Source organism: Lithobates pipiens, unplaced genomic scaffold, assembly GCF_037356315.1.
Source record: "Lithobates pipiens isolate NorthernLeopardFrog02 unplaced genomic scaffold, aLitPip1_a1.2 Scaffold_23, whole genome shotgun sequence".
Taxonomy (NCBI): Eukaryota; Metazoa; Chordata; class Amphibia; order Anura; family Ranidae; genus Lithobates; species Lithobates pipiens.
The window spans coordinates 243,644,217-243,660,481 of NW_027507785.1; the positions used below are offsets into that span (position 1 = coordinate 243,644,217).

General features: G+C 43.7%; 1 protein-coding gene across 2 annotated transcripts in view; it reads right to left on the bottom strand.

The window, feature by feature from the left end:
* The window catches only part of LOC143928220 (pancreatic lipase-related protein 2-like), a 39,569-nt gene that overhangs the window by 12,872 nt on the left and 10,432 nt on the right, over window positions 1-16,265 (bottom strand). For both annotated transcript variants that reach the window (XM_077452964.1, XM_077452965.1), the window contains exons 3-8: window positions 16,012-16,163; window positions 15,721-15,846; window positions 11,338-11,472; window positions 8,992-9,100; window positions 6,756-6,875; window positions 10-138 (exon numbers count right to left, since the gene is read on the bottom strand). In XM_077452964.1, coding sequence (XP_077309090.1) covers window positions 10-138; window positions 6,756-6,875; window positions 8,992-9,100; window positions 11,338-11,472; window positions 15,721-15,846; window positions 16,012-16,163 — 771 coding nt within the window. The remainder of the gene's footprint in view (window positions 1-9; window positions 139-6,755; window positions 6,876-8,991; window positions 9,101-11,337; window positions 11,473-15,720; window positions 15,847-16,011; window positions 16,164-16,265) is intronic.

The window sequence follows — 16,265 nt, forward strand, 5'->3', positions numbered from 1 at the left end:
GCTCAGTACCTTCCATCACATCATCAAGGTCCCCCTTGAAAATAACATCTTCTTTTCCACATCCCGGCATGTGTTTTCCTCCGTTTGGATAGAAATCCAGGTGACCAACCATATGGCTGATGCCATACCCACCAAATCCTAAAATGAGGACATTTATATAATCATATTACATCACATGCAATTATATATTCTTCAGGACACAATTGGGCCGAGGGGAAAGCTCTCTGTACTACATCTCTATCAGTCAGGGCCAGGTTAACATAGGGGCTATTGGAGCTGCAGCTACAGGCCCCTTACCTTAAAGCGGGAGTCCACCGGGACTCCGCGTTTTTTTTTTTTTTAAAAGCCAGCAGCTACAAATACTGCAGCTGCTGGCTTTTAAAATAGTGACACTTACCTGTCCAGCGCGCCCGCGATGTCGGCACCCGAAGCCGATCGCTAGGTCGTCTGTCGGGTCCTGCCGCCGCCATCTTGGGCATGGGAATCAGGAAATGGAGCCTTTCGGCTTCATTTCCCGGTTCCCTACTGCGCATGCGCGAGCCGCGCGGCGCAATCCGGACGGTCCCCGCTGCCTCTGGGAACTGTGTGTTTCCCAGCAGGCAGCGGGGCACTTGCGCAAAGGGGCGGGCAGTTGCGGAAAGGGGCGTAATCTACGCCCCTTTCCGCAGACAGCTATCCCGGAAGTGGGTGCAGTTACCTGGATTATCCAGGTAACTGCACCCCCCTCCCACCTGAAAGGTGCCAATTGTGGCGCCGGAGGGGGGGGGGATTCCGATGAGCGGAGGTCCATTTTAGGGTGGACCTCCGCTTTAAGATAGGCCCATTTGCCAAAAACAAGTTTCGAGGGTCGTATAGACCCTCAATTTGGGGGGTAGGTAGCTGAAGACCTACCCCACCACTGGTCAAAATTGGGGCTCTTAGGACCTATGGTTTTGGAGATACAGGGCTCCTTATGCAGCCTGTCAGAAGCTACATACAGAACGGCGAGTTTAAATACAAGCTGGCACAGTGATGAGCTCACAGTGTCTCTCATCACTTCTTGTCAGAAGCACTGAGCTCAATGGACAGCTTGGAGCCTTAGACCAATGGTAAAGTACCATTAGCCCCAGCTGTCCAATAAAAGACATATGCTCCTTCCAGCCCAGCCCTCTTAATTACAAGGAAATACGTGGGTTTATGGGTATACGGGTTACCCATAATCCCATGTTTTTCTCACACAGTTAAGGGGGAAATTGAGACTCTTCTGCTGCAGAAAGGTACTGTTTTAATCAAGCTAAATCATATATTATTATGCTATGTGTTTAAGGCTACTTTCCCACTGGGATGGGCATTGGTGGTAAAGCACTTCTAGTTTTAGTGCCGCTTTACCGTAGTTTTAGCAGGGCTATTCAGCCGCTACTGGGATGCTTTTAACCCCAGCTAGCGGCCAAAAAAAGGTCTAAAAAAGTCCTGCAAGCAGCATCTTTGCAGCGCTGTAGGAGCTGTGTATACATCACTCCTGAAAGCGCCCCTGCCCATTGAAATCAATGGGGGCAGTGTCGCCAAACTGCCGGCAAAGCACCACTTCAGTGTGAAAGCACTCGGGCTTTCACACTGGAGAGACAGGAGAGCCTCTTTACAGGCGCTACGCAGGCGCTATTTTTAGCGCTGTATCGCCTGTAAAGCGTCTCAGTGTAAAAGTAGCCATAAGATAATAAATATTAAACACAAAAGTTAGCCCGTGTTTTTTTTTTTTTTTTTTGTATACTATGAACGATGATGTTACTCTGAGTAAAAGTGTACCTAACATATCACACTTTACAATGGCTCCAAACTTCAGGACTTAAAAATCTCCCTAGGCGACGCTTTAAAAATTAGGCGACGCTTTAAAAACAAGTTACATATTTAGAGTTACAGAAGAGGTCTAGTGCTAGAATTATTGCTCTCGCTCTAACATTTGCAGCGTATGTGTATCTGGGTCTGATACTAGCCAGTGCCTCACCAGCCACAGACCTTACCACATGTCCCAACCCAGACCCAGACCCAAATTTTAAAAATACACTTGGACAGGGCTGTACGAATGCCATTGCTGTGATGCTTTACATCACAGCTGCAAATTTTAATGTAATTTCTTTAGCTGCAGCATCTTTAACTCAGCCTGCAGAGTTTGACAGGCAGCACCGCCTGTCAAACTCTCCTATGGGTTTCAATGGGGCCACTCTGCAACTGTAAGTCAAACTTGCTCGCAGTAGCAGCATAGTCCAACAATGTAAAACTAGCATTCAGCAATGTAAAAAAAAAAAATAGGAGGCGGCAGTAGCACCTCATGAACATCTGTTAGCTGCTGCTATACTACTGGTTGAAAAGCAATCCACCACAGATCACTTTTCAGAGGGCAGTAAGCATTACCTCAAAAATGTGAAAGAAATGTGAAACACATCATCCATTTCACACTCCCCACCAACCAAGTCACTCCCCAGCCACTTCCCATGTTAGCCACCTCCCTTCAACTTATATCACAGGTGACCAATTTCCCAACCTGCAAATGAAAGACCCTACTCCAAAAAATATCACTCCCAGTTACTCCCCAAACCGCTGATTGATATCCCTCCATGACCACCTCACACCCCCCTGCTGACAGACCTCTCTCCCCAGCCTGTCCCCACACACCCTCTCACCTGCTGACCTGTGGATGGGGGAATCAATCCCACAGTGTTAATGTGTTCTACCAGTGGGGAGCCTCCCCTACCCACACAATACAATGATCAGTGTTGCTAACTATAGCTTCCAGCACTGATGGTTTTGGGGAAAACCTGACAGACTGGTTGTACTCAAGTCAATTCATTAAATTTGACTTGTGTACAACCAGCTAGCCCATAGATGGATCGACTATGGCTGGTCTCTGCTTAATTGGCTTAATTTCAATCCATGTAGGGCCCGTTTAACCACTGTGCAGTCCCTAAACGGGGACAAATGTAAAGACCCTATCTTGTTTGTAACCTGGGGACTGCCTGTAATATAAAACATTATCTTATCTATATTGTGCCAGGTGATAATAAAATGTCATATCACTGCTGTTTATGAATATTTCTCTAGATTAGATGGAGCCATAGACATTGAAAGGTATATTTCTGAATCTCAAACCTACTTGGAAGCCAGAGCAACTGTAAACATGCTCACATCCAACAATTTATGCAGCGCTTTACAAATATTGTACATTCACATCAGACCCTGCCCTCAAAAGAGCTTACATTCTAGGATTTATACAGGTACTAGGGCTAATTTAGACAGGAACCAATTATCCTACCATTATGTCTTTGGAGATTGGGAAGAGGGGAATGAAAATACCTGGAGCAAACTCAATGCAGGTAGTGTCCTGGTGGGATTGACTTTAGTGCTGCAAGGCTAACGTACTCAGAGGCGGCTCTCTAATTAGGCAAATTAGGCGATGGCCTAAGGCCTCGCCCTCTCAAGGGCCTCGCCCTCTCAGGAGCCTCATCACCGCCTAGTTTGCCTAAAGAGCTGCCTCTACTATCCTCCTGCATCAATCCTAGTACAGTCAGCGCAGGGGAGCTTTGTGCCCGCCTCCTTCAGTTTACAAACAGTCCTCCTCCTCCTTTCTGCTCTGTTACACCACGCCCCATGAGATGACTGCCCAGTCTCCATTGGAACAGCCGACAGACTAGCAACTGCCCCGCCCCTCACAGCCCCGCCAGCAAATGATGTCCGTCCCTTGAGCAGATATCTTGTGCAAAGGCTGGGTACAGCTAGCACCTCAGCAGGATTGCGAGTCCACCCTCCTTCCAGGGCGGGGCTTCTGTGGTGGAGGCGGAGCCAATTCCAGTCCTCTCGCTGTAGCCTGTCTGTGTGCAGCCGACTGACTACTGAGCTCAGTGAGCTGAGGATGTGCTGACCGAGCTGTGAGGGGACAGAGCCTTTATGTGTGAGGTACATGTGAATGGGGGGGTGTGTGCATGTCACTAGGGGGGTGAATATGTGATTGGAGGGTACATGCATGTGACTGGGGGAGGTGTGTGCATGTGAATGGGGGGTGTGTGCATGTCACTAGGGGGGGTGAACATGTGATTGTAGGGTACATGCATGTGACTGGGGGAGGTGTGTGCATGTGAATGGGGGGTGTGTGCATGTCACTAGGGGGGTGAATATGTGATTGAAGGGTACATGCATGTGACTGGGGGAGGTGTGTGCATGTGAATGGGGGGTGTGTGCATGTCACTAGGGGGGGTGAACATGTGATTGGAGGGTACATGCATGTGACTGGGGGAGGTGTGTGCATGTGAATGGGGGGTGTGTGCATGTCACTAGGGGGGTGAAAATGTGACTGGGGGTGTGTGTGAATGTCACTAGGGGGTGAACATGTGACTGGGGGGGTGTGAGCATGTGACTGGGGGGGGTGTGTGCATGTCACTAGGGGGGGGTGAACATGTGACTGGGGGCACATGTGATGGGGATGTGTGTATGTGACTGGGGGAGGTGTGTGCATGTCACTAGGGGGTGAACATGTGATTGGAGGGTACATGCATGTGACTGGGGGGGTGTGAGCATGTGACTGGGGGGGTGTGAGCATGTGACTGGGGGGGTGTGTGCATGTCACCAGGGGGGGTGAACATGTGACTGGGGGCACATGTGATGGGGGTGTGTGTATGTGACTGGGGGAGGTGTGTGCATGTCACTAGGGGGTGAACATGTGATGGTGGGAGGTGTGTGCATGTGACGGGGGGAGGTGTGTGCATGTGACGGGGGTGGTGTGTGCATGTGACGGGGGGGAGAACATGTGATGGGGGAGGTGTGTGCATGTGACGGGGGGAGGTGTGTGCATGTGACGGGGGGAGGTGTGTGCATGGGACGGGGGAGGTGTGAATGTGACTGGGGGGGTATATGCGACAGGGGGGGAGCATGCAACGGGAGGTGCGAATGTGACTTGGGGGGATACATGTGCCTGGGGTTTACAGTCAGGTCTGCTCAGTCCTCTGCCAGTGTCCCAATGTGCCTGCCTGTGATTGACAACCCGTGTCCTCCTGACCTGAGTCCACCCCACCCTCATCCCCAGCCATCCAGGGCTCCACTGCGGTGGTCGGGAGGTCCCAGCTCAGTCCAGTGTGATCCTCAGCCAAGGTGGGCAAGGCGCTCTTCATTCTGCGCTGGCACTGCTCATGATCGGCTTCTCTGTGGCTATCTCCCACCAGGAGCTTTTCCACTATGAGGAGTCCGAGGGGACCTACTGCTGCACAACAGGGATGATGAAAGAGACAGAGCACTGACACCAGCACTGAGAGAGACAGAGCACTGACACCAGCACTGAGAGAGACAGAGCACTGACACCAGCACTGAGAGAGACAGAGCACTGAGAGAGACGGAGCACTGACGCCAGCACTGAGAGAGACGGAGCACTGACGCCAGCACTGAGAGAGACGGAGCACTGACGCCAGCACTGAGAGAGACGGAGCACTGACGCCAGCACTGAGAGAGATGGAGCACTGACACCAGCACTGAGAGAGAGCACACTGCACTGAGGTGGAGTGCCCTGACACCAGAATTGGGAGCGTGTCAGCACTGACACCAGCTTTGAAATAGAGGACACAGACGCCAGTACTCTTAATATGCAATTCAATTTTATTGCTTGAATTATTTTTTCCCTTATGAACATGAGTGGGGCCTCATGTCTAAGTTATGCCTAAGGCCTCACAAAGCCTGGAGCCACCTCTGAACGTACTAACCACCAAGACAAAACTTCAATTCATTTAAATATTGCTTATATGTAAATTAAAGCTTTGTCCTTTGACCAGCATAAAATCTTTCCTAATTAGTTAGTGTTAAAGTATAACTAAAGGCAAAACTTTTTATTTACTTTTGGATAGAGCAGAGATGGATTAGAACTCTTGTTAATTTGTATTGCTGTCTGTGCCCCCATTAAGGAGATGCACCCTCTCTATTTGTCCTGTTTACCATTATCATTTAAAGCGAAAGTAAGAGAAAATCCCCAAATTTTTAGTTATCCCCAGAAAAGTGATAGAGGGGAAATTTTGCAATGGGGATGCTAGTTCTGGACTTGGGGGTCCCCATGGAATTTTCTAGGGATTTTCTCTCACTTCCTGTTTGCCTATGAGACCGGAAGTGAAGGGAAAACTCTGCAATGGGACAAAAAATGTTGCCTATAGTTCTACTTTAACTCTTTTCTTTCATCGTTAACATGTATTCATCGTTTTTTTAACATGTTAATACAAGTGGTACATGGCATATGGAGGAGAAAATAGTGAAGGGCCAAGATGTTTTAACCTGTTTAGTCACAATTTCCCCCTAGAACCTTCAATACTGGGGGGTGTGAGGTTTGCATTGAGTGGTAGAAGTAAGAAGCTACGATATCCATAGATTTCCCCTTACTCTGTCTATTTGCCCCGTATTGGCACTATATGTCCATTAAAGTATGCTGTAAGCAAGCATTTGGCATCTTGAACAGTAGAGTGGGGATTGACCAGAGAGGAATCACTTAGACACAGTTGACCAGCTTGAACACATATTGCAATATACGCAAACCAAAAATCCCTGGAAAAGTTTGCTAGTAATATGTAGGGGGGTAAAGTAGTGTGAAGAGGGTTAATTTAGAATTTTTAGTGTTCACAATGGAAACTGTCCCCAGACTGTGTGCACATTCATAAAAAAAAAAATACTACACAACCTAATACATTCCATCACCACAGTGACCTTTACACACTGGCACCATCTACCGTATAGGGGAAATAATACCAAGGACTCACCCAGGTTGGCAGCAGTGGAAGAGCTATCAGTGTGGATGACATCAACAAAGAGTGCATCTAATGGATCCAGTCTGACCTCAGCCGGGGTATCCTGGAAATAGGGCTGAGCTGGGTCCAATCCTGAATCGGAAATCAGCAGAAAGGGTCAGTACCAATGTTCCTCTAAGGAGGGCAATTTATGTCTGTAAATCATTTATTTTCATAAAGCATTCTTTAAAAATAAAACCTGCCATAAGAGTTATATGGATGTTGCAATTCCAGACTCCTCCTTTAAGTAGATAGATGTGTGTGGTACTGTTAAAAGGTAGTGGTTAGGATTAAGGATAAGCTTATAGTTTAAACACCACTTTGGACCAAACTTGGACTGTTTAGGTATTTGAATGAATGCCCAAACATTTGTCTGTTCAGCGGGTGTCAAACATCATGTATAATAGCAGTATTGCTATCAATATTATACTTGACAGCTTCTGGCTGTCAATGGTTGTAAAGGTGGAGTGGAGCCCCAACAACCAATTACCTCACTGGCCATATGCACATACATAGCTAGAAATTCTTAGCTGTGTGAGCAAAGAATCCAAGGATACAGTAGGTTAAAAAAAATATGGTGTAAGAGTTCCCCCAAAATCCATACCGGACCCTACAGGTCTGGTATGGATTTTAAGGGGGAATCTCATGCAACAAGAAAAAAAAGTATGAGGTCACCTTAAAAATTCACACCAGACTTTTATGAAAGCATGCACCCTCACTCCTCCTGAACCATAACAGGCGGCCATATGCCCTTAACATGGGGGTGGAGAACCTTACCAGTGGGAGACCCTCCTGGCAGAGCTTTTTGTCCCCAAGGGCCTCTTCCTCACAACCCCGGCCCAGTGCTTGCAGGGGTCTGTGGGCTAGAGGCTTATCAGAGTCTGGAATTCCCCCTATTTGAATGAGTAAGGGGTACATAATACTTACATGAGTCCACGTGATGTCTTTTACAATATATGGTCATGTACATATGGCCATAAATGCCACCCCAGCCCTTTTGTAAATATCAGTTCTCATCTGCCAGACCTTTCATTTGGTGGGCGTTGTGTACCAGACATATGTTGGAGGTCTGAAGGTTGTATCTTTAAATTACTTGTCAAAAATTATGTATGTTTTTTATTTGCACTTTACATTTTTTATGAATGAGCAAGTTAAGTATGTTCCTCTTACCCCATCCCCATTTGAATGAGTATCTGTGGCTCTCTTATTAAAGGGAGCTTCCAAAATCTGATAAGTTCCTTACCTGTAGACCCCCACAACAACTAGGCAGGGTTGTGGTGAAGAGTCCTTTGTACTCATCAGCATGAAGACAAAGTGCTTTACCAGGGCACTACCTACAGTACCCTCTCACGTATTGCAGGTATGTTTCCTGTTATGGTTCAGAAGGAAGGGAGCACATGCTCCTTCCCCCCTTTTCTGGCCTGCCAGGCTGTAAACTTAGATACGGGTCTGGTATAGATTTTTATGAGGGACTTCATGCTTTTTTTTTGTGTGGGGTTTCTCCTTAAAATCCGTACCAAATCGGATATGATCTTATAGAAGACCCCATATCTAGGATAAGGGTCTGGGATAGATAAATGGAATCCCCAACCACTTTTTTTACAAACAGAACAATGGCCTGGGAGCCGTCATTTTGCCGGGAATTTAAACACTTTTTATAAATGGTAGTGTTGCTTCAGTAGGTACATATACATTGCAAAGATACACTACTTCACAAGTAGGATCAAGGCATCCACCAGGCATGTTATTTAAATAAATCTTTAAATAACATGTCTTTAAACATTACAAAAATTGCTGCTTCCAGCATTAAAAAAAATCAATTAAAAAAAATATAGGATAATTTTGATAAATTATATATATTTCATAGGAAACCAATGTGCAGCTACACATTTCAATGATTGTTGACTCCTTCGGGGCTTGGGAAAAGTCTTGTGGTTGGGTTTAGCCTGTGCACAAATTAAAGATTGGAGTGAAGATATGGGAAGCTGGGTGAGAAGCGTCCTGTGTCTGCGGTATTGGCTATACTTTGCTTCCCTCGAAAATAAAAATTGTCAAATGAATTACATAGTTGTACAACTGTTTGTACTAGTTGCTCCTCACCACACTACCATGGGTTGACCTCTGTTTCTGCCAGCTGCCTGTTTTTCAGCAATCAGTGTTGTGTTTAGAAGTCAGGAGTACTATGTGTGGCCAATCCTGGAGAACCCACCAGTGATTCTGGAAATTCCCGGTCTCCTCTTCCCAGCCTCCCCAGCGGCGTGAGCCCCCAGACTGTGTCCAATGAGATGGATATTAGAAGGAAAATAGTCAAACTTGTCCTAGATGAGAAACAAAACTAAAAGTAAGGTTGATTAGAGGATATAAAGCTTTCTCTCTCTATGCCCTTGTACACACGGTCGGACATTCCGACAACAAAATCCGTCGGATTTTGTCCGAAACTTGTGCTGCATACACATGGTCGGACAAAGACATTATTTCGTTACGACAGGACTACATTCAGGCTAGTAGCCAATAGCTTTGGTCTAGGAATTTGATCTGAGCATGCGTGGCACTTTGTCCGATCGGAATTCTCTACACACAATCGGACAAAGTCTGTTCAGATCATATTGTCAGAAAGTTTTACAGCCTAGCTCTAAAACAGTCCGATGGAGCCCACACATAGTCGGATTATCCGACAACACGGTCCGATCAGACATTTTCCATCGGAATGTCCGACCATGTGTACAAGGGCTATGTCTTACCCTCCATTTTCTTAACCCCTCTCTCTCCCTTATTCCAACTTTACCCCCCCTTTATCCCCTTTTCTATCTCTTACTCCAACCCTCCATTCTATCCCTCTCTCTTTCACTATCTCTTCCTTTATCTTTTTTCTCTTTCTCTCCTTTAACTTCCATTTACACTCACATCTGTAAAGCTCCATACACACTATCAGATTTTTTGCTGATTTTTGTCTTCAGATTTACCAAAACCATGTAGTGCAAGGGCCTGTCTGATTGCATACAAATTGAAACTCCTAAGGTTTGACCTTATATTATATGGTTTTGGTAAATCTGAAGGAAAAAATCGGCAGAAAATCTGATAGTGTGTATGGGGCTTAACTGTTTAGAGTATAAGCTGCAGAACTAATTTAAGCCTGGTATACACAATGAGAATGTGTCCACACATCGCCTGTTTTTTTTTGTTGCCAGATAGTCTCACATCGAAACCTTATAGGTTACTAGAGTTATGAAAATTCTTGCAAGACTGAATACAACTTCCTGTAATGATGTAATGTATTGTATTGTAATGTATTATTTTGTTTCCGAGCATGTGCTGTCTTGGTCACTCGATTTTTTTTTTTTTACTATACTATACTGATTAAATGGAAATCGCTTGTTCTGTCATCTTACGAAAAAATACATTTGTGCATGTATGTTTGAATATTTTTACCTGAACTGTTATGATCAGCTCTTGAAAGCTGTGTACTAATTATCAGATTATCGAACGATCACTTCAAAAATATTTTTTTCCTCTGATTTTAGCTAAAATCTGACTTTTGCCGAGAGGAGGGGGGCAAACCACGACAATGCACCAACAAATGGAAATCCAGAGCTATTCAGGACTTTCAAAACTCACATTTAGCACTCCGTAATGCACAAATGTGAACTATCTGTGCATTGTGGGGGGGCACGGCTTTAAAAAAAAAAGTGTGCAGGTCGTTTTTTATGTCTCACATTAATGCAATGCATAGGGATCTAGTTATAAAAAAAATGTTAGTTGAACGTCACAAGCATTCACCCAGCCTGCATGATTACTGACCATACTTTGCCTAGATGTACTATGACTGTCAGCTCCATCTAATGACCCATAATGCGGTATTTCGTTTAAATAGCTCAATTAGGGAAAATACTGCATTCCAACCACTAGATGGAGCTGGCCGTATTAGGTAATCATTGTATAAAGCACAATACAGTTAGAATTTGTGAGTGATCAGTGAAAGCTTGTGACATTTGTGCAACAACTTTTGTAAATAGACTCCATTTTGTGAATGCTACCTCATGGAAAAATTATATTCTTGCTAAAAAAACAATATGTAACATATATAGCAATTAAACAAACTATCTTTTAACTTAATGTTATTATAAATGACCTTTACATTTCAATCTACAGATAATGGGATTTTCTGAAACTTTTAAAACATTTTGATTAATGCTTTCATGCATCAATGATCATATCATAAGATGTTAAAGCCTATTGTAGGGGCCTTGGTCCTTCAGCACAACACCAGAATGACAGCAACTGAGAGTTTGCCCTGCTAGCAATGCTTTAATGCCATAGAGACACACAGCATTACTGTGTATGTTCAGTTCCTGCCCACAATCAATAAATCATAACTACTCTGGAAACTTTGTGAACCAGAAGAAAATATATTGGAGAAAAATAGGAAATTACTTTTTGCAACGCTAAATACTCTGGCCTTTGCAACATTTTGGAACATTAGTCCAAACTATTTTTTAAAGACAACATTTCTTCATGTTTTGCTCAAAATGGAAGACATTTTGATTTTTTCTTATACCTGGAGAACATTGATGAAATAGGCCACCTCTGCCCCGACAACTTGGATATTATTAGCAGCTTGAGTGTAGAATGCCCGGGATCCGGCACCCCAATCCACACATATACAATTCACATCTTCCACTTGTAGCATCATCTGGAGGAAATATAAAATATAAAAGCATATCCCTTATTCCATAGAAAGGTGAGGGTTCAATTGTGCAACTGTGGTTAGTGGGTTTTGCAGTGCAGCTGGATCTCACTGGGTCCAAACACTGTAGATAAGGATAAACCAAGCTAATTTAGATATCAACAGGTGGGAATGTCAGATGAATGTATGGAGAATGTAATGTTCACCCTGTTCTTACATACAATGAATGTTACAGTAAAGACCTTAAAGCCCCATACCGGGCTAAGTATGACCCCCATCCCTTCCCTCTTACCAATCCTGCTGTAGTGTTTGCATTTTCCTTTCCTGATGAAGCCATATATATCCTAATAGGACCTGCCACTGGACATCCAATAGGAAGTGTCCACACCCCTGACTGTCTACACAAAGTCAGTGTCCACACCCCTGACTGTCTACACAAAGTCAGTGTCCACACCCCTGACTGTCTACACAAAGAAGGACCTATTTTGGAAGTAAACAGAAGAGGAAAAGACTTGGACCAGCAGCGCATATGGCCATGGCTTAAGGTTCTTTACTAAAAGGTTCCATTAAAGGGGAGTGGGAGGGAGATGTGGGACAGGAACAACTTTAACCCAGTAAGGGGCTGTACCTTTGGTAAACTAGTTTTGGAATTATGTGTAAACATGAAGCATTTAGGATCTTCATTTTGTAGACCAGAATTCCCAACAGTTTGAACTTTGAATGGGATCTGACTTATTTTTACAGATGGATGATAAATTGGATTTATTTTTGCGTGGGAATATCCAGCTTTTTTGTGGTTTTTGGTTTACTCCTTTAGAGAGTTGATTCTAGAAATCATTTTAAAATGTGTTTGCTTTAGGTCAGCTTTATTTATGCATATATACAGTATATTATTTTGTGAAAATATTCACCACAACTGTGCACATATGTTTTTAATCTTTAATATTCATGTTTTTTGTTAATTGTAAGTTTATGTTTATTTTTCAATCTTTATTTTATTTTGTTATTTACTATACTATGAGCTCCATCTCTGTGCATGGGTGTATTTAAGTGCTGTTGCCACTTTTGTGTGAGGCTGGAGATGATGGTTGCAGTTAATTGATTGTGCTCACCTGTTTCTTTATTCAATATCATTATATATAGAGTGTGCAGACAACCTATCTTTTCCCTCCCCTGCCTTATCAGCACTTGTTGTTTTTTTGGATTTTGTACAGGCATAAAGCCGTTTTTGCAAGGATTGAGTGTGCAGCCATTCTATCTTTTGTGTTCCCAAAGAAGGACCTATCTTGGAAGTAAGCAGAAGAGGAAAAGACTTGGAACATCAGCACATATGGCCATGGCTTCAGGTTTTTTAGTAAAAGTTCCATTAAAGGGGGGTTGGAGGGAGATAGAGGCATGACTTTTAACCCTTGAAAAAACCCATGTGACTAGGGGGAAACATGTTGGTCATGACACCACAGCAGTGACATTTTTACGTTGCGGATAACGCACCACGTCATGTCAGCACAATACACACCTTGAGGATAGTGGGAGCCATCCTCGTCTAAACAAACAGGACGTGTCTAGATGGCTCAACAACGCCACAGCGCAACAGGCAGATCTGTTCTGTGATACTCTCAATCGAGCATCCGAGATGACTGCAACTGGTCAGTGTAAGACTCTCCTACAGACGGATCCTCACGGAGATACCCAGGACACTTGCCAGCCAACAGACTCCTGTTTAATGGTTGGGTGAGCGCACCATTCATCCTCTGACTGTCTAATCACTCCATAGCTATCCTGGTTGTGACTTGTTGTTAACTTCTTACCACTGTCCCAATTATTACCCCTCCCACGAGCTACCTCTGTCAATACGGTTCTGTCTGAGGTTGCAATATTGACTGATAGTGGCTATATGGCACCCTTTACAATCTACACCATTTACTGCCTACAGTCAATCTAGCCTTCTTAGTGGCACTGGCTCTATAGGGTGGGGCCTGATGGCCAATGGTGGCTGGATATGCATGTGCCCAGATGGTGCTTGACACCTGGACAACGTTGTCTTATTTTAATCTAAATTAGTCTACGTGTTGGTGGTGGGTACCTAGTTTTTGTGTTCCCATAAACTAATTGTGCAATAAAACTTTTTCCCTATAAAAGCTGCTCAGTTGTCACCTGCTGGTGGCGCTGTCAGACCTTCGCCCCGCAGTACTGGTGTCCACCAGCGGGTGTCTCCTAGCAGTCTGGAACTGTCAGGAAAGGTTTCAGGTGCTGGTGGCACTGTCTGATCTTTGAACCGCAATACTGGTGTCCACCAGCGGGTGTCTCCTGGCAGTCTGGAGCCGACATCTCCTGCGATCAGGCGTCACCTGAGGCTAATTACAGATGTGTACTTATAACCAGCAAGCACTCATACACTTGTCTTGGTATTGTCCTTGAGCCCTGACCTGTATCCTGTGATTCTGAGAACCTGTACCTGTATTTGTACCTTTTCCTGTCCATTCTGGGATCCTGTATTCCTGTACCCCTGTCCTGCAGCCTGATCCCTTCCACCTTTTTCTTGTCCTGTCTTGCTCCTTGCCCCTACTATCTACTGATCTCCTGTTTATGACCCTGGTCTGGCTAGGTTTACTATTCTGGTATTCCTCATCTATTGTACATACCTGTTTTGTTTGTTTTGATTTGTGGGTCACTGTCTGGTTATTGGATTGTTGTACACTGTTTGGTATTGGAGGTGATTTATATCTATATTTACTTATCTTAATAAACTACATTATTTCCCTTTACATGCGTTTGGTTCCCTTTGTTGCAGTCCACACAGTTCTGGTCACACCTGTTCATGACATCAGTCTTCCCGTGACTTCTTTCTCAGGGGTCTCTTTCACCTGTAATTCTGGTTTTGTCATAGCTATCGGAGACCGCACCTTTACAGATGAGTCTGCAATTTAGGGGGCGCTGTACCTCCAACTCTCAATTATCTGGTGATACAGTACCTATACTATAAATGAGTTGATGGTTTCTTTTTCTGAGGGACAACTTTAACACAGAAAGGTGCTGTACCTTGGGTAAATCTTATTATTATTATTAATTATTATTACTAGTCAAACAACATTAGAATTCGTTTATAGCTTATGGGCGGAGCATTTGACCATAAATGTCTACTCGCATCGTTTGTATGTTTTTAGCTGCTTCGTTGAATTCTTATGTCGAAAGGTATATACATATTTTTGATCGTATCGCATGATACGGTACTTGTTTGTTTCTGCTCATGTAACATTCATCATCATCATCATCATCATCATCATTTTACTTCCTCAACCCATTCCAGCAGCGACCACTAACAGCTCTTTTACTATTGTATTTATATGTCAAATCTTTTCTCGCTATGTCGAATAATCTTGGACTGATAGAGTTAGGTTAGGCACATTCGATAGGTTAGATAGACACAGAACAATATTGTTACCGTCATGTCGAATATTCTATCTATATCGAACTGTTGTCGCAACGATCCGAAAATATAATGGATACGAAAATAAAGCATTTTTTATTTTGGATTTCATTTTGTTAAAATGAACACGAAAATCCCCGAAATTTGGAGGAAAATGCATTTGGACGATAACAAATGCACATGTCTAGAATATTCAATACAATCGGTTCAAACAAAAAAATTCAAGGAACTCCTAACCTTTGGCTTTTCCAGGGTAACTAACACACTTGGGTCACTCAGGAAAAAAAAAACTTTTTCAATACTTCATTATTATTGTTAACAAGAGAATATTCCTCATGTTAAATGGTTTGAACTTTGAACTTTGATATCTAACTTTATTTTATTGCCTTTAATCACGACAGTAAAAAAAAAAAATCACTACCAACACATTTGTACATTGTAATTCCTCCACATATTTAATGCTGGGTGATATGATTTGATTGTAAATGGCTGCACAAGTGCTCCTTGGAACTCTACATGAAAGACAAATGGCAATGAAGACCCTAAACTCTGTTCAGAGCTGGTTGTTCTCTTTTAGCATAGAATTTGAGAATTGGTTGTCCTCTGTCCAAAACCTTACTAACCTCGAAAGAAGGACAAGGTGGAGAAATCTGCTATAACCATAGAAACAAGCTATAATTAATTTCCCATGCGGGATAGAAGGGCTAAATACTGGGATATTTCTAGTACCCATTGCCCCATACACATGCCCTTCTCACCCCAGCTATAAACGAATAGATCTTGTTTCCATTTCCGTGTCCTTCCTGTTCCATATAGGATGCACCTACCTTACACATGTCCGAGAGCCAGATCTTCTCCCCATCATCCAAATATCCGTGGATTATGAATCGTGATTTCCGACTGGTCTTAAAATGGGACTTGGAGATGGTCTGTGGGTTTCCAGCGCTGATCTCCTGATATAATATAGGTGGGATATTGTGAAATTTAGTGATGAGAAGAAAAGTTTGATGGGGGTAACACAAGGATGAAAGTGTAGTAGTATTTATGTGTGAGGTTGGGGATAGATAATAAGAACACTGAGGGGTCAGGTAAGTGATATCTCTACAGAGGAAACTTACTTGATAGTTGTTGGGGTTGTCTCTGGTGTAGAGCAGGAATCGAGTATTTATCTCCTCTGGTGACCAGGGTAAGCGGTTAATCGGTCTCTGTGGAGTCCCTGACCAGGGAGGGTTCCCTGAGAAACAGCCAAGATGATGGTAGCACACCTCCCCTGGGAAGATGAGGCAAAAACAACCCAGGATCATTAAAGTGTATTTAAAACCAAAACTTAGTTTTGGATGGAAGTCTTAGAACCCCTGTTAGGTTTTTATAA